The sequence below is a fragment of the Podarcis tiliguerta genome (genome assembly GCF_965153285.1).
Source record: "Podarcis tiliguerta genome assembly, chromosome: 5".
Classification (NCBI taxonomy): Eukaryota; Metazoa; Chordata; class Lepidosauria; order Squamata; family Lacertidae; genus Podarcis; species Podarcis tiliguerta.
Genome location: NC_139538.1, coordinates 75,447,519 through 75,464,742, shown reverse-complemented (window position 1 = coordinate 75,464,742; position 17,224 = coordinate 75,447,519). Strand labels below are relative to the sequence as shown.

The following is a 17,224-nucleotide window of genomic DNA, read 5'->3' as shown; positions in this document are numbered from 1 at the left end:
TACATCGGCTCCCTTGGCCAATAAAGCGAGATGAGCGCCGCAACGCAGAGTCGGTCACGACTGAACCTAAGGGTCACTGGTCCCTTTACCTTTTTTACTCTGAATAAATGTTAGTTGATGACTGTCAGTAAACCCTATACATGTTTTCTCAAAAATAAGTCCCATTGAGTTTAATGGAAGGCTTAGATAGAATTTCCACCTGTCATACTGTTCTTTTTGCTGAACTGAGAGACCCCTTTCCAACTAAAAACAAGAAACACACAAGACATTTCTCTTTTCTGCATACATTTTATTTTCACTCATTCATGGTGTCTTAGGCACGAAAGCCACAATGCAAAATAATAAGCAAGCCAGTGAATTTCATAAAGTTTCTGAAAATACTAGAAGAGACACACTAACACAGAGTGATTTTCTGGGAGAAAAATAGGCTACATAGGAAAAACCTCCTTATACTTGTCAGCCGATTTGAGGTAAATGACACTTGTAAATTATGAAATATACACCAAGTGATGTAAAGATAGAGATCTCTATAATGGGAAGTAAGTAATCTAAGATTTCAAAACATGTAATATCTCTAGAGAAATTAGAGCTTTGCCGCTGTTACAGATATATAAAGACAATGGCTCACTAGTTTTGGGAAATGAATGAAACTAGTTTTGTTTTGAGTTTGCCAGAGGTATGAACAGTTTTGTTAACATGTTCTAATTACTTCATCTCCTCTTTCACCAGGGCCAACAGTAATCAACTTTTTGGAAAAAATAAAATAGAACAGATTTCTTTAAAAACCTGTACCCAAACAGGCTAGTTCCTTTCACTGTATTAAATTCTACAGACTTCAAGTCAAAATATAGAGAAGACAGAGGAAGAGAAAAATACAGGAAAGAAGATCTGCAAGATGCCAGCATTTTTGTGAATGGGATGCTAATACCAATTCCCAGGGGATAAGCTGTCAAAAAACAACCATAAAGAAAACAGACATTATATTCCACTGCTTATTTTTCACATTCTTGGATAGAATTTATTTTTTAAAATATAATGCTACAGTCCACAAACAGCAATGAAAATGGAAGCCTGCCATTTCCTACTTTTTATGTCTATGTTAATTCTGTTCTCTAAATTTGTGCGTTCCCAGCCACAAGAGCATTTATCACTCAAAAGGAGACAGAAAATATTTCAAGTTATACCGAGATGGCCTTCCTTGTAAAAACAGAGCAAAATATATAGACCTATTATTATTTAGACAGCATCCTTCTTCCCTTTAAAATTCTTGTTTATAAAAAAGCTCAAAATGCTGTGCCTTGGGGCTACTTACAACACAACCGTAAGTATGTTCACTGAGAAGTTCTATTGTGCTCAACGCTGCTCAGTTCCATGTAACTGGGCACAGGATCACAGCCTAGCTAGCTAATTAATGCCATTTAGAGTTAAATAATGCAAAGCAAAATTCCAATATATTTTCGATCCTGTTAGAGTAAAGCAAACCAGAACTGTAACCCTTGTTTAGAAAGCCCAGCAGTTACGCCTGTCCACTGCATTGATAGTTTCAACTATTCTACAGTGTACAGGGCCTCAAGAATGCCCAGAGTTGATCAGAAACAGCCAGATCTGCTCAGTTTCCCCCCCAGTAACTTATTCAAAACATACCTTGTGATTTTTAAACAACAAAGCAGACTTCCCCACTGCCGGGTAAATCAGGAAGCAGCAGCAGGGATCTCAACATGAACTATAATGGTATCTGCAACTGCCCCACCAACCTTGAAGGGCAATGATCACATTTTTTGACACAAGAAATATGCCAAAATCCAGTGTAAGCACAGCAGCAGCTCTTGTTGGGGTTCCTACATGCTCTCACTAACTCCCCCCAGCACTTAACAGGGAGAGGAAACAGCACCATGTGTTTCGTGTCCCAGTTCTGGTGGCTAAATGGAAAGCAAGCCTTGCTAAATTGCTCGCTGCATTCAGATATCTGAGAATTCAACAAAGAATGGTTGGGGGCAGGGTGGGGTGGAATCTGCAAGAAAAGCGTTGCTCATTTGAACTATATGAGACCATTTATACAGCCTGCAGTAAAAGAGAAATTAGTAACTGGTGTTAGGAAATCACATTAAAATATGCACACCAGTTTTCTTGAATATTCCCAAACTTAAAGCAAAATAATTGTTTCTTCCATCTCCCTAACAAGAGGTAGCTGTGATGTAATCAACAGAACCACATTGACCGGATGAGAATTAAGAGGAACCCTTAGCATTTACGACATACACACAGTGGTTTAGAAGAGGTAAGCTTTAAAATAGGTCTTTGAAAAAGCCAACCTCAAAAAAAATCCCAAGAAGTCTTTCCCTGCTGAATTTTATTTCATGTTATGGTCATGGCCTTCCCTAAATACATACATACTATACTACATACGGAGATAATGGGCCACAACGTTACAATCAAAACATCTTTCCTTCAAATGCCTCCAGGTTGAAGGCTGTGTCCAAAAACCTTCTGAGTGACACGAGATGCGTGTTCTTGTTACCAGTTGCTGGAGCAGCAGCTGGTTCACGGCCGACATACCTTGAAGCAGAAGAGACAAGGAAGCAAATGACAGAAATGAGATGTGACGTTTTTTGAAGCAGAGACACACTGATAATAAACACCTCTTACATTAGTCACCTCTTATATTAGATACTTTCTATAGACCTTTACTTATATGTATAGGATTCTAGTTACTACTTGCCACAGGCTAGGCTTACTTCCTTAGGCTATCCACTTACTATGTGGGTAAAAACTATTTCAGCCAACCTGTACTGTTAAGCTTCATGAATTCCATTGTGAGTGACTCCTCAAACAGTTGTTCATGTGTAAGATGCTTGCTTTATTGAAACTTCACTGGTACTCTCCTACTTAAATCCTTTTTTCTGGTTTCTGTTTCCCTCCAAGATCCTGCACAATCTTCCCCTCATCATCAGTTGTTGCCTTGTCTCTCTCCGTTCTTATGTTCCCTCTCTGTGATTTTATCTAGCTCGATCAGCCTTAGCTGTCTAAAAGTCTCCCATTTCCTGAATACTCTGTCCATTTCCCCATGCTGTCCAATATGCCGGGGCTTGCATCTCAGAATGTCTCTGTACAACCACCTCCCTTATTTCAAAACACCTTTTCTGGGTGTCCCCCCCCCCAATCCATATGCCTTACAGTAACTAAGTGTGCATAATTGTCATGATCATATTCTTTCTCTGCGTACCCTCATTTCCATTTCCCCCTTTCTTTGTTTCAGATTGCAAGTCCTGTGGATCTATGTATCTCACATACATAGTTTGAGTGAAACACCTCAAGGTTCTATAGGAAGTTCACATACCACACTTTTCCGTGTATACGACTATGTGGTTTTTTTCTTTAAAACTCATGCTAAAAAGTGGGGTCGTCTTATACATGGGTAGTGCATAGGGTGGATGTTTGATTGGTTGCAGCCATGGCTGTCAGCGGCTATTGTGTGTGTTATTGGTTGCTGCGTCAATGGCTGATGCAGTTGGGCAGGCAATTGGCAGGTTCTGCTGGCGATGGGACAAATGGGAAGTGGATTTTTTTTTGTTTTTTTTGTTTGTTTTTTTTAAAATAAATTTTAGTAGTATTTTCCACACAACAACAACACAAAAATATTGAAAACTAACAATACACAACACACAATACACAAAGCAGCATTCAAAAACTAAAGAAAGCAACAACAACTAAAAACAACAACAAATCCATATCTTATAAGTTAATACTATAAACACTAAAACAGCAACAAGACATTGACTTCCACCAATCCCACAGCACCTCCATTACCTCTCATTGTGTCTTCCTGTTTTCTTGTTTTCCTTATCATCTCTATCCTAGCATCCAGATATAAATCCCTCTTTCTTATCCTTTCACTTCACAAGGTTATTCCAGACTCAGCCAGATTTCTGTCCTCGAACCTTGACTTTTGAGGTATTCATTTAGGCACTCCCATTCTTTTTTTTACTTCACTTTTTGGTTTTTGTCTTATTATGTCTGTCAATTTGGCTAATTCTAAGTATTCTGAAAGCTTACATAACCACTCTCCCCTAGTGGGTAACTGATTTCCTTTCCAGTACTTCGCCACCAGGATTCAGACGTTGTTTAGTTTTGTCTTTTGGAATATTGTCATTTAAAATTCCTAAAAGAAATGCCTCTGGCCTTTTACTATATGATATTCTTAATATTTTCTTTATTTCTTTGTGGGAAGTGGATTTTGCGATGCGTGCGGGTGAGTGATTTTCGACAACCCCCCCCCCCAAAAAAGCTCAACAACCCTGGGTAACTTCCCCCCCCCCCAAAAAAAATTCAACAACTTTGGGCAATCCTCCACAAAAAAAGCTCAACATCTCTGTGCCACCTCCCCCCATTTTCTTAATTTTGGGTTCCCCAAAATAGTTTTATACATGGGGGCATCTTATAGACGGAAAAGTATGGTATATCTGAAAGTGGCAGAGACGCAGCCTACAAAAGGGACATAGGCAGTGCTCTGCATGCAGCAGGTCCCAGGCCAGGTCCAGCATCTCCATTTTTTATCCCAGGAAGCCTGGCTAGGAAAAGTTGTCACTGAAGCCACTGCCAGCCAGAGTACAGCCCAGCAGCCCAGACGGAAATATCAAGGCTTCATCTTCAACTTCTTAATTCATATGTTCTTGGCAATGCACCAAAAGCAAAAACAAAAACAAAAGGGGGCAGCAGCCCTGAATGAAAAGAAAGCCGCTGCAAGCATCCTACCATATGGGTCGAATATGGTTCACAATGGTGCGGAAACGAGGTTTGACGTAGTCGTAGTAGCCTATGTTCTTGTGTTCTTCTTGACACCAGACAAGATCAGCTTTAGCATACTTCTCAATTTCCGATTTTAGCAAGTCGAAAGGGAAAGGGGAGATCTAGAAGGAAATGGAAATATAGAAATTTCTGGCATGGTAACAGGTCCCCACTGCGCACACAGCCGACACATCTTTATTCCTCAAATACATGAGGAATATTGTCTACCGCGCCCAGTGAGTGTGGCACATTTCAAAAAAGGAATCTCTCCAAATTAGTATGTAAGGAATGTTCTAATATCCCGATCTGACCCACACACAACAGTTACAATGGTGACGGCAAGAACAGCTAGCAAGTATATGCAGGTAACTAGCAATTTTGTGCTAGTTTACGTGCTTCACAAAAAAATGTAACAGAAGAAGAAGAAGAAGAAGAGGAGGAGGAGGAGGAGGAGGAGGAGAGCAGAGAAGATGGGCATACAAGGAAATGTACAAGGGAGCGGATGGGCATATAAGGAAAAAGACTTTGGCAATCCAACCCTCCACTGAACCCAATTTTTTTTGACTAAATCTGATTTTGGCTTTACAGGCTATTCCCAAGAAAGTTGAGAGTTGTGTGTATTTCACTTCTGCTGCAAATTTCTGAAGGTGGTGCGAGTACTGTCATTTGTTTGACAGACAATACATGTACTGCCACTTTCATCATAAATGTACTTTTTATTTCACTCACATGAATACTTATAGACACAATCTAGTCAAAGCTAAGCACTTTCAGGTCTCATTGTCTTAGCAAAAGAGTGGCACTGACCATGTTTAAACTTTCATTTTAGATCAATGAGTCTTAACTGTGTTTACCTTTTTATACATGGGGCAGAATCCAACTAGTTAATATGGACATATGAAAATTTACCAATATGAGTATATATGACATTGCTGGGGTTTTTTTTAAAAAAAAAAATGGTTAAAAAGAATTATACAATACAGTCACAGCGAAGAAAAGAGCATGTTGCTTTCTGCAAATGATATATTCTGCCCAGGCACTACATTTGTTGAGTAATCCTACTGTTATTCTTGGACTTAGATACATTCTTGCTCACATCAAAAGGAACCAAAAGCGTGTCACAATGGCATGAGGTGTTTGGATGTCATCTTGAGAATCCTCATCACAAGAATCCTCAGATCAAAAGTGATGCCAAAAGCACTTTCATTTGCAATGCACTACCTGTTAATGTTGAGAAGGCAGAAAGTGGGAAACTACCATTTTTAAAATCAAATGTTCATTTTGGTCAATATAGTATTTTTTTTTCATTTTCAGATGAAGGAAATGGGAAAACAGTTTTAAGCATCACTTGTGAAAAGCAGCATTAGAATACCCTTGTGAAGGCAGCAGATCACTAAGTATTCACATTTTATAAATACAGAACGGGATTCATAATTTGCAGAAGTCAACCTAGTCAATTCCCATCAGGTAAGATTCCAGTCCAGTTATTCTACATAATCTTATGCTCCATTCACCAAATCAAAACACCTTGTGTTTCTCCCCCCCCCTCTTTTTTTAAAAACAGAACTTCAAGTTTTTGTTACTTTGAAACCAAAAAGTGTCAACAGGATGGGCTGTCGCCCTAAACGGCCTCGGTCCTGTATACCTGAAGGAGCGTCTCCACCCACATCGTTCAGCCCGGACACTGAGATCCAGTGCTGAGGGCCTTCTGGCGGTTCCCTCACTGCGAGAAGTGAGGTTACAGGGAACCAGACAGAGGGCCTTCTCGGTAGTGGCAACTGCCCTGTGGAACACCCTCCCATCAGATGTGAAGGAAATAAGCAGCTATCCTATCTTTAAAAGACATCTGAAGGGAAGTTCAGGGAAGTTTTTAATATTTAATGCTGTACTGTTCTTAACATTTGATTGGAAGCCACCCAGAGTGGCTGGGGAAACTCAGCCAGATGGGCGGGGTATAAATAATAAATTATTATTATTATTGTTGTTATTATTATTATTAATGGCACAACATTTGGTTTACATGTCTAGGTTTAAGGCGCCTTGTTCAATCTGCCACGTCATCAGGTAGACTTGGGACAGACTCCCTGCTTAAACCCTGAAGAGATGCTACTAATCTGTGTAAGGCAGTAGTGAACTAGATGAACCATTAGTCTGATTTTGCTGAAGTAACTGGACATGAGATAGGGTTAATTTCCTTCCTGAGTTAAATCACCCCATGGATGAGCTAATTTCAGGTGCACAGTCAGCCGAGTCAGTTGCGATGGTAACGGCCCAGTGCCCCAACTATATCTGTGATTAATGCATGTCAACTCAGCAGTCTATTAGTTGGTCTGTCGGTCCTCAGTCTGTTGGTGTTGCTTGTTCAGTATTATATGGAGCAACAGAGATACTTTGTATCTGTATTTGTCTGTATCTATGTCCAGAACTGTTTTACAGAGCCTTATCTTCTGCAACAGTAAGCTATTTAGACCTTAGGCTGCTTCCATGTGATGACTGGTATGGGGAGCAACTTCCACCATGTGTGTACCTCATATCAGATTAACAACAGATTCAGTATGAGAAAGGTTATTATGTGTACTTCACAGGCATGTACATTTTAAAAATAATGTGCACACCAAGTTCTCTCTCTTTGCTTTACCTGTTCCAATCTGGTTATAGCCACCTCCTTCTCCAAATCCTGGTTCTTTCTCTCTCTAACAAGATCATAGTATACCTTCCCAGTACAGAAAATCACCCGCTTGACCTCCCCAGGAGCTTCAGCTGCAGGTCCTTCTTCAGGGATCACACGCCTGAAGCTGGTACCTAGATGTGCAACAAAGGTGTTTTAATACAAGGTGCCTAGTCTGATCAACCCTAGAGGATTTCTCAAAAATAGAAGTAATTTTTGGTATATTCCTTGGATTACAAAGCCTTCTTTCCCTCCTTCCATAGTTTCCAGTCTCACCATAACTTAGGGATACTGCCACTCTCAGTAATTACACAGAGAAAATGACTCCCTTCATGAAACACAACTGGTTCTCAGTGGCAATTTTTCCTAACTCTCATGTACTTGTATTGGTTCTGTAATTCTTAAATTCAATAATATTCTGAACAGGCAGAGGAACAACAATCATTGTTATAACTATTATAATTTTTAGAAAAAATACGAGATTTGCTTTTTATCAGTGAAGACCTTGAGCACCCTATCTTGGCTGACAAGTAGACATCACAAATAAGTTCCCCCAGCAATTGCGGATCCATTTGCAGCTATTCTACTGTGTTTTTGCTATTTTCTTCCCATGGAAGGGTCTCCATGCCACAAACGCAGTACTCCCATGCCAACAATGTAATGTAAGGCATGTTTCAAAACAAAACGTACATAAGTGAACCTACCTGACACCATTTCATCAAAGCTGGATTTTGCTTCAGGATGTCTCAGCAAGGACTTTGGTGTGAAAATAATCAGCTGTAAAATAGGCAGTATAACAACTGTAAAATGTTGCCTTTATTGAGTCAGATTACTTCACACTAGCAAAGAATTTGGTTTCCATACAAAAAAGGAATGGGTTCAGTGCCTGGAGATGAACTAGGGTAGAAGTACCCCTATCTAAAGGGTCTTAAGTTTTAATAAAATTCATGGAGATATGAGCACTTTGCTGTCCTTGGATGCCTCTGCCTGCCCTAATCCCTCTGATGTCTAAAAAGTACGTTACATAAATCAGTAATGGACAAAGTAGTCCACCATTAGCCGAAATAGTTTGTCTCAGTGGGGCAGGGGTTTGTTGTGTGGCATGGCTATATCTAAACAAATTGCATTATGACTTTCTGAAACAATTTTGAATATTCTAGAAGTTCCCTAAAATAAGCAATTGGGCTCTTTAAATTTTTAACTATAATTGAATTTAAACCCACTTTCTACAGTACAGGCCTAGTCTTCTATCATCCATACTTCATTATTTTTTTACAGAAAAGACCGAAATACTTTTAATTAGTACAAAAGCACTAAATGTCAGTACTTACAGGTTTCCTAAATGGCAACAAGAGCTGCCTTCGGAGGACATGGAAGTAACTGGCTGGAGTTGAACAGTTCACCACAATCCAGTTGCATTCATAGAGTTGGGAAACTGCAAAATCGTCATCAAATTCCTGAACAAAGGCAGATTATGGGCATTAGAAAGGAAGCCAATAGCCTGGTTTGCACATCTTGCTAAGCCGAATAACGGCTTGGTGTGAATTTGTGAATATGTGACTCTGGATGGAGAATGTGGCAGATTTCCTTCTCCCCAGTCATCCTGCAGCTGTGCTACACTGAATGTACACATGACTTGGTTTAACCATAGTAGTGGTGAATGACACAACAATAGGCAGTGAATGACACGACACAGCTTAGGCAGCAGGAGCAGCAGCAGCAGGCTTCTCCACAGTCTCCAGCAGAGGAAGGAAAGTGTCCACAACTGTTTCTGTCCTGAAACAGCCTTCCCCCCTATTTGTTTTGGACCCTCCCGGCAAGGGCTGCAACCTGGTCCAGCAATGCCAAGGAACACTCTGGTGACTCTCAGATATGGGGCCTACGGGAGCTGCAGCGTCGTTGAACACAGGACTTTCCGTCTGCAGGGCTTACAAAGTGTGTGACGTAGCCTGCCACACATGTCCCATGCTGAAGGAAAATGGGGTGGGAATGAGATTAATAATAATAATAATATACTCAGTACTAGCACCCACCCTGTGGAACGCCCTCCCATCAGATGTCAAGGAAATAAACAACTAACTGACTTTTAGAAGACATCTGAAGGCAGCCTTGTTTAGCTAAGTTTTTAATGTTTGATGTTTTATCATGTTTTTAATATTCTGTTGGGAGCCACCCAGAGTGGCTGTGGAATCCCAGCCAGAGGGGCAGGGTATGTATGTATGTATCAATAAATAAATGTTGTTGTTGCTGATGATGATGTTGATGTGAATGTGAATGTTAATATTATTAGAGGTGGTGCCTGAAGAGAGATGACTGGGTAGGAAGGAAATATATATATATACTTACTGGAAAGGCATCAGGATCATCATTACACATCTGAAGGAATCTCTCTGGCCTGGCTGAAGAATGCTCTGGGCCCTGAGAATCACATCATGTAAAGAAAAACAAGTTGGCATGCCTTGGAAGAATATAGATCCTAAATATAATTGTCATTAATTTCCATACTGGGCAGGATGATGTGAATTTAGTTGGTTTGATAGAAGTGGTTGTGTGTAGCCTTTGTAACCACCCTCTCTGACATAGGTTTAATATACGGCTGACTATGTTTATTGTATAAATGGAGCACCTTATAAGTGCACACTATTACTCAGATGTTGAACCTCATTGAATGCAGTGGAATTTATTTCCAAGTACAAATGCACAGGATTAATCATTAAGTAAAAGGTAAAGGACCCCTAGACAGTTAAGTCCAGTCAAAGGCGACTATGGGGTTACGGTGCTCATCTCGCTTTCAGGCCGATGGAGCCGGCATTTGTCCACAGACAGCTTTCCAGGTCATGTGGCCAGCATGACTAAACCGCTTCTGGTGCAACGAGACACCGTGACGGAAACCAGAATGCGTGGAAATGCCATTTACCTTCCCACCACACCGGTACTTATTTATCTACTTGCACTGGAGTGCTTTCAAAATGCTAGGTTGGCAGGAGCTGGGGCAGAGCACCAGGAGCTCACCCCATCGTGGGGATTCGAATCGCTAACCTTCTGATCGGCAAGCCCAAGGGGCTCAGTGGTTTAGACCACATCTCCTTTTACTTTTAACTAACCACTATATGCGTGTGGGACGCGGGTGGTGCTGTGGGTAAAGCCTCAGCGCCTAGGACTTGCCAATCGTATGGTCGGCGGTTCGAATCCCTGCGGCGGGGTGCACTCCCGTCATTCGGTCCCAGCGCCTGCCAACCTAGCAGTTCGAAAGCACCCCCAGGTGCAAGTAGATAAATAGGGACCGCTTACCAGCGGGAAGGTAAACGGTGTTCCGTGTGCTGCGCTGGCTCACCAGATGCAGCTTGTCAAGCTGGCCACGTGACCCGGAAGTGTCTTCGGACAGCGCTGGCTCCCGGCCTCTAGAGTGAGATGAGCACACAACCCTAGAGTCTGTCAAGACTGGCCCGTACAGGCAGGGGCACCTTTACCTTTTAACCACTATATGCATTGGGGGAGGGCTATTCTCTCTTTCAATCATTACACGTTTGTTCTTTGGGATATACCCACTGATACACATCTGTAACAGCAATTCCTTCTTCTTATTTAAATAAATATTAGAGAGCTATAATTGTGAAATTAGTTGCACACAGGGAACTATTATTCTGATCAATGGAAGCCCTACCATTCCTTCCATTCCATGAGGCAAAAGCAGGACAATCCCGTTGTGACGAACCCACTTAGCCTGTCCTGAGCTGATAAATTGATCAATGATGCACTGTGCTGTATTGTGGAAGTCACCAAACTGAGCCTCCCAGCACACGAGGGCATTGGGACTTGACATAGCAAAGCCAAGTTCAAAACCTAAGAGGGGGGAAAGAGGAAATATATTATCAGTACACACTATATTCTGTTATGACTATACAAAATGTATTGAGAATAAATCCTGAAGCCGAATTACAGAATGGCGTTACAGAATGAAGTAAATTAGGACTGTGCCTCTTATACATCCAAGAATTAGAAACTTTCAGTATATACGAATATACAAAACATCTATGTCAAAAACTGATTCAATACAACTTTGTGCATCTCAGTCTTCGGAACTATCACAAACGACTAATGAAAAGGAAAAATGAGGCCTAAGAAAACCATATTCTGCAATAAAAAAGCAAATACCAGAACGGCTTGGGTAGCATTTCAAAAATCTGGAGTGGTTGTGGCAAGATAGGTTGTGCCACTTCCATTATACTTAACATGTTATAGCTTACAGCGCAGTGATGTTGCAATATTTCCTAAAATCTGACATACAGCAAACACGATTGGGTCCGTCTGGAATGTTATATGGGATTCTCGTAGGAAGCGAATAAAATTTTCCCCTCTGTGTAGTTTGTATGTGTTGTGGTCGACCATATAGCAAAATCTTACTTCCGTGGTAGGAATTAGGGCATTAAATAATGGGTAAAAATGGAACAAGAATTTACTAAAAACTAAAGTATCATAGTTCTTGCCCAGCAACTCAGCTAAGGCAGATTGACGGTAAATTGCTTTAATAGCTGTAATCACAATGCTGCTTTGTTGTGCTGTTTCAAAATACAAGATTTCAAGCAGAGCCAGAGAGTTCATAGAAACATAATTAAATATAATATTAACCTAGTTTCTCTTTTAATGACCCACCTTGACTCCAGGGTCTTATTTATTTATTTCACTGCTTCCAGATAATAGTGCCTGTTAGACAAAATGCCTCCTCCCCCTTTTGCCCCTCATGTTACCCCCTTTCCCAGGATCATTTGCATTTAAATAGGTCATTGGATTGGCATGAGGACAAATATTCCTGCAGCAACTTTAAATGATGCCATGTAGCCCTAATCATCAACATACATCAGATGGACTGATGTCAAGTGAGCAGAATGGTCGATAATTTACCGGTATGATATCTAGAAATGCATTGCACCCTGTAGGAGACTCTCGTGTGACGTTACTGAGGCAAATCACATACGCTTAAGGAATCTGGAAAAGGCAGTTTCTGGTCCCTTCTTTGATTGGGGCATGCGATCCATTCAAATGGATAAAAAAACCTACAGTTCTATATGCAGAAACAGTCCTGCCCTCAAAGAAGATATATATACATGTTTATAGGGCTGCTATACGTCTGTATGGGATGTGGGTGGCGCTGTGGGTTAAACCACAGAGCCTAGGGCTTGCCGATCAGAAGGTCGGCGGTTTGAATCCCCGCGACAGGGTGAGCTCCCGTTGCTCGGTCCCTGCTCCTGCCAACCTAGCAGTTTGAAAGCACGTCAAAGTGCAAGTAGATAAATAGGTACCGCTCCAGCGGGAAGGTAAATGGCGTTTTCGTGCACTGTTCTGGTTCACCAGAAGCGGCTTAGTCATGCTGGCCACATGACCCAAAGCTGTACACCTGCTCCCTCGGCCCATAAAGCGAGATGAGCGCCGCAACCCCAGAGTTGGTTACGACTGGACCTAATGGTTGGGGTCCCTTTACCTTTTTATACGTCTGCAATTTCCCAGACATAGATGGGACTTGGCAGTTGAAAACAGCTTCTGGGGGGAAATAGCTGAAATGTCCGGGAAACTCCGGACATATGGCAGCCCATGTTGGGAGTGTAGATTTTGGTGAATTTCCTTTAAAATAACTCAAAAAACTTCAGGCAAAACAAAAAGCTCAACAACGTTTGTGTCCAGATTTTCACTTTTTGAAATCTGGCAACCCTATTTTATACCTTGAGGCTCTTTAGATCTAATCCACGGATTAATATGTGCAAATGCCACCTTACTGAATGGGTACCCAGCATGTCATATGAATCTCTGTTCTCAAGAGAGGTTAAAAACCATCACCAGCTGTGCAGCCAGTCAGCTGGCAAAAGCAATATTCATTCTTGACTGCTTGCTTCCAGGATTGTTAAGAATGGCAATTCTTGCTCTCTTCCTGAATGTGAGGTATGCACTCAAGTAATGGTGGGTACCGATGCCACAACAGCACTGGTAGATAAGATAACTCAAGAATAGGATTCAATAATATTGCCCTATGCAGTTTCTAGCAGGAAAGGTGTTGGGTTGAGGTTCCCTGATCTCCCAGATAATTTCTCTGAATATATCCCATTACCTGCTCCTATCCAAACCGCCAAAGCAATTCAGGAAGAGGGGGACAAGCAGATTTGCAGTTAGGCGCACTGTTAATACATAGTGCTTAAAACAAGATTGTCCCTTTCAACAACAATAAAAAAATACACTGTTTAAAGTAAACATTTAGATATATTCTTTTTTTAAAAAAAAATCATCTGATGAGGCTGTGCTCTGAAACATGTTGTATTTATCTGTATGGTCCATTTTAAAATTCATTCAATCAATCAATCAATCAATCTTTATTACGGTCCAGAGACCCAACAAATCGTTACAAAGCAATACACAATTCATTTTTTAAATTCTCTGCTGCACAGAAAATAATAATAAAAACACCTTACAATTTAAGTGCTGCGAAAACTTAAGAGAGAAGGGGAGACTGGGCAGATTTGGAAATTATAAATGAAACCTTCTTTGCACATTCTAAAGTATCAAACTTTCATAACGGTTTGCTAAACGGCTGGAACCCTTCACCCTGTGTCCCTTGAGGCTTCCTGCCCCTCCCAATTTATTCTGATTAATGCTTTTGTCTTTTTTTTTGTGAGGCAGCTGCCTTTTTCTGGTGGGTGTTGCCTGTTTTTTGTCCGTATGTTTTTGGGGGTGGGTGTATGTGTTTCGTCTGGAGGAAGATTATGAGCATCACCAATTTCCACTCTGGGAAACGAGTACCTTGGGGTACCTACAATGGTTTTAGATTTCTAATTGTGAGCACAGGCTCAAAAACGTTGGGGACCCCTGTTGTATGGCTAGTCCAGTACAAAGTTTAAGGTGCTGTTTTTGAGTCTATGGTAAAAATAAAGCAGGGAAATGTTTGCAAATAACCATAAGGTATTGGATGTTCTCCAGAATATTGAATTTGCACTAACTCAAACCCTGAACTCCTTATTGGCGCTTCATATGGAATTGAACGAAGAAAAGAGAGTTCCACATAGTCACACTACTAGAAGGCAGTAGCTGCTTGGACCTGTCTTAAAGATGGGAATCCATCAAGGAAATTTCTCATCAGGAGAATACAAGAAAGAGAAAAGCACAGATTGTGAAAAGGATACCAGGATACTGAACGGAAAAGACAGTAGTTAGTCAATAGTGAAACAGAGGTTAGGAATGGCTCAGCTGGTAGAGCTTGAGACTCTTAAGACTCAGGGTTGTGGGTTCGAGACCCACGTTGGGGGGAAAAGATTGCTGCATTGCAGGGGGTTGGACTGGATGATCCTTGGGATCCCTTCCAACTGACCAATTCCATGAATCTGTGACCAAGAATAAGGGATTCAGATGAGGAAGGTTGGAAATAGGTTTCGGTAGCTAGGTTAGGTTAGAACGCAATGGACAGCACAGAAGCTGAAATGGGTTTGGAGGAAATGTGAAAGAGGGGCAAAGTCTGGCGTACCAAGCTTGATCAAAGTGTATAATTCACAGACATTTATTTACTGAAGCCATTCAAAGCATGCAACGGCATCTGGTAAATGTAAGTCCTAAGGGAACACTTTTGCAGCTGCATTTTGCAGGCTTGTTTTTCAGGATTTCTTTTTCTGAAGACATGAAGACTGAACACTTACATTATAAAATACAACCACAACTGCATAAAATGAAAGAAGTACCTTTCATTACTTAGGTGAAACCTTCAGTTCTTCCAGCTGGTAAAAGTTTTCATCATACTTGCGTGAACCAAAAAGTTCAAATGTTCAGCATGTCTTCTTTTTCTAGTTCACATGCTGTTAGTTTGCTTTTCATTACTGATTTTAAATTGTGCTTTTAAATGCTTTTTGTCTAATTAACTTACACAGTTGTATTATAAACTGGACTGCTGCATGCCACTCTGAGCATCTCTGGGCAGAGAAAGCAGCTAAGAAATACAATTAAATAAAATTGGTTGGAAAATTTTACTGTTTTTTGCTGAAAGGTAGAGCTGGATGCGACAAAAGCTGAAGTGTGTGGAATATACAATTGGCTGCTGAAATGTAAATCTAGTTATGTGAACAAGGTTACTAAGAAACTATTTTATTAAATTTTAGTCACTGTGTTGTGAAAGACACCTTTTACCTTTCTGTAAAATTATCGTTCCCATTTCCATGTCACTATATACATGCGTAAGTCTGAGATGAAGTAATTGCAGTTTCACAATTACTGAGGGCAGCTGCGCATATTACATCTTTTTAAAGAATTACTTATGTGCTGCAGGAAACATCAGTGTTATTTTCAACAAGTGTGATGTTTTGAGTTGCCCTAAATCTAAGTGTTCATTTGTGATTTCTGTATTTCAAAAACAAAACAAAACTACAAACTGGGGAACATGATCTATAATTATGGAAAATACTTTGAAAGCTGAGAATTCAGAATCTAACAATCTACTCAAAACTCTGTATCTAAAGGTCTATTCACGAGCAACATTATGGCAAAGGTGCTTCTCAGTACCTGACCCTCTGCCTTTGAAAGCCTTATAAGAAGCAGATTCAGGGTGGGACTGAGAGGGACTTATAGAACCAAGGTGTTATTCTGGCTACCGCCAGGAGGTGTAATGTAATTAATGTAATCTTGTTATGTTTATAGTGCTGAAACCGTTCTAGTTATTATGAAATCATGCTAGTGATGATTGATTTTGAGATGTTTTCCCGATTTCTTTGTGGTAAGCCGCTTTGAGCATGATTCTCTTTGCGGAAAAGCGACATACAAATAAAACAATTACGAAACTCAAAACCCATAGAAATTACAATTGCAATTATCTATGCAATCTATCTGTCAAATTTACTATATTCAGGTAGCTGGAGTAATTTTACCCCCAAGAGTACCATTTGCAAATATATGAGGCAACCTAGGGAGAAGTTATTAATAAGCACAGAATGAAGTCTCTAGACTCCGTTTCTAGCTGTGATAAGAATTTACATTCTTACCTTTAATTAGGAAAGTTTTGTGAACTCTGAAACTCCTGCTGACCAGAGGAGGGCAACTTGGCTCTTGATATGCTCTGCACACAGTAGGCTACCACTTCAAACCCACCAGCAAGCAGTCACTGACAGGTCTCATGTACTTGTCATTTGTGATTTATACTGTGGGGACTGCAGAATGTAGCCAAGGGTAATGCGCCTGTGGGAATTTGAGGTCTGTTTTATTTCACAGAATGTATATCAAGATGGGCAACGCAAGCTTGACAACAAGGAGGTCCACTGCCATTAGAACGTTGCAGCCATATGCATCATAATTAAAATGTGTATTTGGTACCTGTAGATTTCTACAAAATCCACTCAAATGCATATAGTTACTGCCTTACATCAAGGGTGGGGGGGTCTTTCCCCCCCCCCCACCAAGCACCACTGTTCTACAGAAGAAAAAAAATCAATCCTGGGCCACACACAAGTTTTCCACTAATTGTCTTTATTAAGTGGATTGTAGGCTTTAAAAAAAATCTAGTTTGTATAAGACAGGTACAAATATCTGCTGGAAATGTAAAGAAAAAGAAGGCACCTTTTATCGTATGTTGTGGTCTTTTATTTTTACTTTTATTTTAAAAAACAGAGGCTTTTCTACTAGGAATTGTGGGTGCTGACATTCCAAAGGAGCAGAAAAGACTTTTTATGTACATGATGACAGCAGCACGGATGTTGCTAGCCCAGAGATGGAAAGAAGACAAAGTCCCTACCAGAGAAGAATGGCAAATTA

At 40.6% G+C, this 17,224-nt stretch overlaps 1 protein-coding gene across 3 annotated transcripts in view; it reads right to left on the bottom strand.

Annotated features, from left to right (window-relative positions):
* Positions 1 to 274: 274 nt before the first annotated feature.
* Positions 275 to 17,224, bottom strand: part of OGDHL (oxoglutarate dehydrogenase L) — a 59,864-nt gene continuing 42,914 nt past the window's right edge. For all 3 annotated transcript variants that reach the window (XM_083439949.1, XM_083439950.1, XM_083439948.1), the window contains exons 17-23: positions 11,118 to 11,296; positions 9,800 to 9,871; positions 8,785 to 8,910; positions 8,158 to 8,230; positions 7,424 to 7,587; positions 4,753 to 4,907; positions 275 to 2,556 (exon numbers count right to left, since the gene is read on the bottom strand). In XM_083439949.1, the coding sequence (XP_083296075.1) occupies positions 2,433 to 2,556; positions 4,753 to 4,907; positions 7,424 to 7,587; positions 8,158 to 8,230; positions 8,785 to 8,910; positions 9,800 to 9,871; positions 11,118 to 11,296 (893 nt within the window). In that variant the 3' untranslated portion in view covers positions 275 to 2,432. The remainder of the gene's footprint in view (positions 2,557 to 4,752; positions 4,908 to 7,423; positions 7,588 to 8,157; positions 8,231 to 8,784; positions 8,911 to 9,799; positions 9,872 to 11,117; positions 11,297 to 17,224) is intronic.